Source organism: Centruroides sculpturatus, unplaced genomic scaffold (assembly GCF_000671375.1).
Source record: "Centruroides sculpturatus isolate CEXI.00-Female unplaced genomic scaffold, Cexi_2.0 scaffold863, whole genome shotgun sequence".
Lineage (NCBI taxonomy): Eukaryota > Metazoa > Arthropoda > Arachnida > Scorpiones > Buthidae > Centruroides > Centruroides sculpturatus.
The window spans coordinates 119,555-127,573 of record NW_019385531.1 but is presented as its reverse complement, the minus strand read 5'-3'; the positions used below and the strand labels follow the sequence as shown (position 1 = coordinate 127,573).

The following is an 8,019-nucleotide window of genomic DNA, read 5'->3' as shown; positions in this document are numbered from 1 at the left end:
GTCAAGAAACCTCTAGAAACCTAGAACCCGTCATTGACTGAAAGTGACACATTATTGCACTGTACCCTTAACCCATCTGAAATTATTCCTTCAACATCACATGGGTACCACCTAGTTACAATAGCGAGGATAACGAGTCAACAACATCATTGTCTCTTACACCACCGCCGCCGCTGCCTTCGTCAACACTATCCAGCCAAGAATACGTATTTGAGTCTATGTCTTTATTCATGACTGGCGGAATTGAAAATTTGAATCCTCAAAATGACTCAGGTTTGTGGCCATTAACAATTACTGATGTAGACCGAACTGAGATTGTATTAAAAGGTCCAATCCGGGTTAAAGTTGATTTTTTTCCGTAAATGATAACGGACGACGATTCGGCGAATATCATTACAGTAAAAGATTAGCTAATGGTGAAAAACTTGACAGGCGCTGAATGATTTATTCACAAACAAAGGATGCCGTTTACTGCTTTCCGTGTCAAATGTTCGGACTAGAAAATACAAGAATTGGATCCAGTGAAGAAGTGTGTGATTGGAAACACTTGGGTGATTACCTAAAGTCTCATGAATCTAGCTGACTGCACAAAGATTGTATGTTGAAATGGTTAAATTTAGAAAACGGGTTAAAAAGCTGTACCACTATTGATTCTTTAGCCCAGACTCAAATTGAACAAGGCAGCGTTGGAGAGATATTTTAGAAAGACTACTTGCAATTGTAAATTTTTTAGCATCTCACAATTTGGCCTTCAGAGGTCATAGAGAGAAAATATCTGACTCAGATTCAAGTGAGACTAGCGGCAACTTTATAGATTTAGTAAAGTTAATAGCCCGATTCGATCCAATGTTGCGACTTCACCTAAAACAAGTAACAGACAAGACGACCAATGACCACTATCTCGGAAAAAATATTCAAAATGAGCTTATACAATTAATGGCAAGTCACGTAAAGGCTCAAATTGTTGACAAAATAATAAAGAATAAATATTACTCGATTATTCTTGATTGTACTCGTGACGTTTCTCGTGTTGAGCAACTGTCCATTATTATAAGATTTTTTAATACAAATACAGCTGACATTGAAGAACATTTTATTGGCTTCTTAGCCGTCGAAAAAACCACAGCTGAGAGTTTGACTAATTATATAATCACGGAGCTAGAACAGTTGGGTATATCATTGCAAAACTACAGAAGCCAAGGATATGATAATGAAGCCAATATGCGTGGAGAAAAAAGTGGTGTCCAGAAACGTATACTTGAAATTAATCCACTTGCTTATTTTTTACCTTGTGGGAGTCACAGCTGGAATCTCATCCTAGAAGATGCAGCATCCTCTTGTGTTCAAGCAAAAATTTTTTTTTTGGTTTGCTACGAAAGCTGTACACTCTGTTTGCCGGCTCGAGTCACAGGTGGGCTATTTTAAAAGCACATGGAAAATCCTTATCACTAAAACCACTTTCCGAAACTAGTTGGGAATGCAGGGTAGAATCGGTGAAGGCCGTTAAATACCAACTAAGCGATATATGTGATGCTTTGAAGGATTTAACAGAAAATATAACAGATTGTCAGTTGGTTAGTGAATGCCATTTTGTAGAAAAGGAAATAACTACCTACGAATTTGTAGTTGCTCTCGTCGTATGGTATGACATTCTTACAAAGAGAAATGTTATAAGTAAAATGTGGCAGAGCAAAAAAATGCACCTAGATGCGGCCATACAACACCTAGACGCATTTATACACTGGCTTGATAATTATCGGGAAAATGGTTTCCAATCATCCTTGGTAACAGCGAGAGAAATAGCCGATGAAAATGATATTAATAGAAAGTTCAAAGTCGTGAGAAGGAGACGTAAAAGAACGAATTTTGATTATGACCGGGAAGATGAAGCTCTTGAATTGCCTGCGGAAGAGATTTTCAAAATAAACTATTTTTATGTCATTTTCGACAATGTGCGCCTAGATTTGAGGCACTTAAACATCATGAGAGCATATTTTATGTATAACATAAAAATATTAAAGGAAATTAGTGATTGTGAACTTTTGAAGCAATGCGGCGACTTACAAATATCTCTAACAGTAGGAGAAACATCTGATATTGATGGACATGAATTGTATGAAGAACTGAATATGTTTATCTACGTATATGAAGGAAACGACGACATTATCTCAGTGCTGAAATATATAATAGAAAAAAATTTAACTGAAGTGTACCCCACCATGGAAGTAGTCCTGAGAATTATTGCCACCACACCTGTGACAGTTGCGTCTGCAGAAAGGAGTTTCTCGAAGTTAAAAATTATTAAAACATATTTGAGAAATTCGATGACACAAGATCGGCTTTCGGCCCTTGCTATTCTTTCAATTGAAAATGACGTAGCTCATTCGTTAGATTATTCTTCTTTATTTAAAGATTTTAGTCTTAGGAAAAGCAGCAAACATTATTTTTAAATCCCTGCGTATATCTTTTAAGGCATTTATGTACCTTAGTTTATCATCAATAATTTGTCGTCTTTATGTTTGTTAACTTTTATAAATCTTCTAATATATTTTAAAACTCTAAATTTATTTATTTATAACTTTTGCAATTCTCGTCAATCATCAGAAATACCTATTTCAATTCGCCTACTTTGCACAAAGGACAAGGGCCTCGCAAAGATGTGCCTCCCAGAGCCTCGCAATGGATAAGGCCGCCGCTTATCCTCACTTCATTAATTTCATTAGAATTTGAATGTGAAAAAATAACGTTTAAAATCGCCAGAACTAACTTCTCTGCCTTTGTCAATCTCTTCTCGAAATTAAACATAATTCATTAATACAACCAAATGAACACTTTAAAAGCAGTTTATGGAAACTTATTTATTCCGTAAACGGAAATTAATTTTTTAGAGGCTAACGGACATTTCCTTTTTCGAACTCTGACGCAAATCTAATATTCGAAAATGTGGTCATTTCAAATACAAATTAAAATTCATCTTTACAGATTATTTATTAACGTTCAATTTGAGTAAATACAATCAGAATTTAACAGTTAGACGATTTTTATTTTAGCATCTGACGCATAAAATATTCATAATGTCATAACCCTTTCTCAAATTTGGCAGCTTTTCTATCTGGCTTTCAGTTTAATGAAAACGTGTCTTTGCTTAGCAAAAAATCACCACTTTTCATTGCTGAATTGCCAAGCGTACTGCGAAGAAATTCTTAGAAGGGAAAACTTAGAAATATCACACAAAGCTTGTAACGCACCATTTACGATAACAAAAAAAGGGGTTACACAATATTAGGGTTCAAGTACCAGGCCTGGACTTTCCAAATAAAAAACAATAATTTCCAAAACAGCAGGTAATAATTACAATAAATATAAGTTTTATTATATTAAAAAAAACAATAATGGGTTAATTGTCCCAACAGTTAGTTGAATAAGTGAAAGCAACAACAAAAAATCAATAATCCAAGAAAATCGTACTTATAATATCAATTGAAAGAAAACTTTTTTATCTCCACCTCAAAAGGATCCTACAGCCAAAATATATGTCTTCCGCTAATTGATCACAGACGTCTCGACAACCGTCGTCGCCAGATGCTACTACCCTCTCCGTAATTAGAGAATTTTTACATGGGTATAAAAATATGTTCGATTCGCACAAAAACGCAAAAAAAAAAAAAAATTTAAAATAGTACAGTAGAAGCGAAGTTCTTCGGGGTAATCCTTAACTTTCTCCCTCTCCCCTGCAGGCGGAATTTCTAAATATCCCTTCTTAGTGTGCATTTTCATAATGTACCCTAACTGTATACCAAATTTCAACTGTGAATGCCTAACCGTTTGGATTCTGCGCTTATTGTTAGTATTAACCCATCTCGATTATATATATAGATTAACCCCCTTTCTCGGTCCTCGATTGATCTTTATCTGTTACCAGGTAAAATTGGACCAGATTGACTCCCGAGAAAAACGATTGTTTATTAATTTTCGGGTTCACATCCTCTACTTCTAATATAGCAGCATTCAATTTTGCGAACACACCAGCTAACTCTTTTACAGTGAAGTTCTTTTATACTTCTCCTCTTCCGAGGACCTTCCTTCGACTCTTGTTGCTTTCTCGAGATAAAGTCGTGCTGTTTCTTTCGTTGACATCTCATTTGTCTATGCGATGATCTGGCCCTGTCCTCCACGAAAGAATTTTGTCCTAATCCGCCGTCGACAACAAGGTATGATAGTTGATCAGTCTATGTACACGCTCTCTCTCTCTCGGTCAGAAATAATATTTGATAGGATTAACGCTTGCTTAATAATAATAACGCTTTCTAGTGATTTGTACTAGCTTGAGGAAATTGCATTCCTCACGTTTAGCTTCCTATTTGTAATCTTTTTATTTTTATTAAATTTGTTGAGTTTTTTCAATGGTTGATCTTTACATAATATCGCGAACGTCTTATCGACGACCTCACTATCCCTCCCACTCGAATTATAGCCCTCCTATTTTAAATAGACATCCAATGACAACGTGAGTGGTCTTCTCCAGACCGTCGCCGTTAAAGGAGGTATAAAGGGCGACGCTCTACCCCTTTTCCGGTTTCTCACAATTATATAAAATGGCAGAAAGCTTAATTTTCAAAGTAGAGATGGGTTTCATAAAAAAAATTATAAATGATAATAACGAGTAAAATCGTAATTAAGTCAGACAGTGGCTTACTGTGGATCTGAACTAGAGGGGGACAACTTTTATTAGTTTCGAGGAAGTGGGGAGGGAGAGTGAGATTTCACGACAAATCGCTCTAGTCTGGTCACAATATTCATTATTCAAACTGATACTAAATTGATACATCTGTGTTGCGTGTCTGTGTGTCAATTATTACACTTTAATTTTTCTTCTAAATTGATACATCAGCGATCGTACTCAGCGAGGGGCAGTTGGGGCAGTTGCCCCCTTCCTGTCCCTCGCTGAGTACGCCATTAAAGTCCGACTGTACTGGAGATATGACACACGACCTCTTTTATTCTCTCACCGTCGACCTTTAACCATCAAAATTTTATGGCATCAATTTCCCTAATACACAAACTTTCCTACAAAATTTCAGAAATTTTCGACAAAAAGCACAGGAGTTATTAAGCTTCTAAGAAGATGAACAAAATCATGCCACAAACACACGTACACACACATCACACATATACACTAACATCCACTTACAGAAAAACCCCCGAATATTTTTTGCATTTCTGGACGTTTCAAGGTCCTCGAGTCCAAAAATATGAAAATTTTGGGGGTCATTGTTTGACCGAACGCCATATATAACAGAGGGAAACCTCTGCTTTATACGGTATATAACAGAGTAAAAAGTAAAGTAAAAAGTTCACACGATATTCTTCATAAATTATTTGATTTCTTCGTATTTTATACAAATGGACATACACCACTTTCATAATAAAAAAAGGTTCATATTATAATAATAATAACAACAGCAAATGGAAAAAGAAACAATGAAACAAACACAAGATAGCCAAACGCATAAATAAAAGAAAAATTTCCCAAAAATGTTACACAAAATAAGTATATTAATGAATACATTTTTAAAAAGAGATCTTTAAAGAGCTTATTTATAGTAAGGAAAACAACAACAACAACAACGTGGAAAAAGGAAAACTGTATTTATTCTTCTGTGCACGTTCATTTATTTGAAATGTGGGAGTAACTATGTATCCGTCAGACTACTGTGTCGCCATCTGTTGGCATAAATTTAGATTTTAGTGACTTTTTAGATATAATTTGTGATAATTACGTAAATGTTTAATAGATTTTTCTATAAATTTAATCAGTGATTCCTCTCATCGTTTTATACTGATTATACCAAGTCTAATCGTTTTATACCAAGTTTGGTAAAAAAAATATATATATAGCCTATATCGGACGAAATTTCGTTGTCTTATAATCAGGGCTGGCCTTCAGGGAGCTGTGGTGGGTGCAATACACCCGAAACGGTCACGAACTAAACACTCTCATTTAAACTTTATTATATTTTATTTAATTAATTTTTTCAAATATATTTAGTTTAGTTTTCGTTATTCGAATCGGGGAATTCGCAAATTCTGTGGTTATAAAACTAGATTAATTTCAATTCAATTTCCGCGAGTGTTATATTTTCCTTGTTTAATATATAGTATTATATATTTTATAGTTTCCTTTTGTAATATTGTAAAAAGTAAGTACACATTTTACTTTTTGTTATTTTATGAAATGAAAATACTTAATATTATTAGAACATGTCTATGCCAAGAAAGTATCTCTCTGATTGTCATAAAAAGGAAATTAGCAGAAAATAAAAAGAAAAAAAATCATAAATCTCAAAATGTCACGGATAAATTTGTATTGGTGGCTACAAAATAAATCTGACAACGAAATTGCTACTACTTCAGCAGTTGCGATTCAAGCTTCTACTGGAGAAGGAAACTTTAAACAAGTTACTCAACTTTTCCATAAAAATATAGAAATTGTAGAATTCGTCAAAAAAGCCGCATATGATTCTAAAAATTATCGTATGCAAAAAATAACGATGAAAATAATAATAACGTTGGTGATGGAGTCAATATAGGGGAGACCGGGGCAACTTCGGCATGCGGGGCAAGTTTGTCAAGCGCTTTTTTTCTAAAACAAATTAAAACGAGACTTTGGTTATAGGTTAGGCAGTTGAGTTTTATTGGTGGCTTGTTGAGTGTAGTGTTTTTATTGTTCTCCAACAAGCGTAGTTGAATTATCAAGCAAATTTTCATTTTCGTTCAATTCCATATAATATTTTGCTTCCATTTATATTGAATTGCCAGGTTTTGTTATAATTCCACGATAACGAAAGTTACTTTTCCTGTTAGAAGGATGTAACTTCAACTTATTCACGTGGCCAGATCGTGGCTTGGCATTCTGTTCTCAGGGTTGTACTTAATGTTTCGAAATCATGACTAGCGGGGTAAGATCGGCAACATAAAGCCACATTAGAAGCAAAGGATAAAAATCAAACAGATGATAAATGAAAACATGTTTGCATTTGTTATTCATGTATATATGTCTTTGAACTTGCATTTCGTTGTAATAATATTAAATGAGTGTTGGATTTGTATTTCTTTGTTTTAATAGTGAATTCCAACTTATACATTGTTAATAACATAATTTTATATACGTGCCTATCTTACCCCATTACTGTTGCCCCTATACCAGGGGCAACTTTAATAAAAATAATTAAAATAATTACAACTTTACAAAAAAAGAGAAGTTTCCGATCTTGCCCCTATACCCGGAGCAACTTCGTCAATTTCTCTCTTCTTGTAAAGTTGTAATTATTTTAATTATTTTTATTTCCAAACTGATTTTAACCAGTTCTATAGTAAGGTAACATTCCAATAGACAATATGCAAAGCTTTTTTTTCAGTTTACAGCAGTATTTATTACACAAAATTTAAGTAAAGCTTAACATGCCGATCTTGCCCCGGTCTCCCCTAAATGATCTCTGTTTGCGGCCAAATATTATAACTGATAACTTTAAATTATTTTGTGTTAAAATCGAACATAAACAATATCATCAAGACGCTTTCGTTAAGAATATTGAAGGTAGATCATTTTCTACATCGTACTATTTAAAAGAAATTGCCAAATGATTAAACTCAGTTTCGCAGCTGGTCAGTTAACCCAGAAGATCGAGACTCAGTATTTTGCTTTTGTTGTGTATTATTTTCCAAAAGAAGAGGAAAAGATCAATCAACAACACGATATATACATATGGTTTTAATAAATGAAGAAAATCGTCATCTGTAATTCGAGATTACAGTAAGGTTTCTGTTGGTCACTTTAAATCTTTTATTGCTTTGCAAGAATTATTAAAATTGCTTAATTTATGTTCGACCATTGACACAACAAATCAAATTAATCTAAATAATGAAACGGAACGTCTAAAATTACTATTCCAAAGAATTGTAGATGTTATTCTATTTTTTAGCAAGTAATAATCTGTGTTTTCGAGCCAATCCAAGTAG

General features: G+C 34.0%; 1 protein-coding gene across 1 annotated transcript; it reads left to right on the top strand.

The window, feature by feature from the left end:
• The first annotated feature begins 218 nt into the window (after window positions 1-218).
• Window positions 219-2,450, top strand: LOC111639874 (zinc finger MYM-type protein 1-like). Its single transcript, XM_023385824.1, has 3 exons — window positions 219-273; window positions 1,076-1,329; window positions 1,380-2,450. Exons 1-3 carry the CDS (start codon window positions 219-221, stop codon window positions 2,448-2,450), a joined length of 1,380 nt encoding a protein of 459 aa, XP_023241592.1.
• The last annotated feature ends 5,569 nt before the right edge of the window (window positions 2,451-8,019 follow it).

What these genes read in the sequence shown, in the direction of transcription:
- LOC111639874 (XM_023385824.1), top strand. Translation starts at nt 219, where the DNA reads ATGTCTTTATTCATGACTGGCGGAATTGAAAATTTGAATCCTCAAAAT. An exon ending in GAATCCTCAAAATGACTCAG is followed by an intron (nt 274 to 1,075) that starts GTTTGTGGCCAT and finishes ATACAAATACAG; the next exon opens with CTGACATTGAAGAACATTTT. An exon ending in ATCTCATCCTAGAAGATGCA is followed by an intron (nt 1,330 to 1,379) that starts GCATCCTCTTGT and finishes TTGCTACGAAAG; the next exon opens with CTGTACACTCTGTTTGCCGG.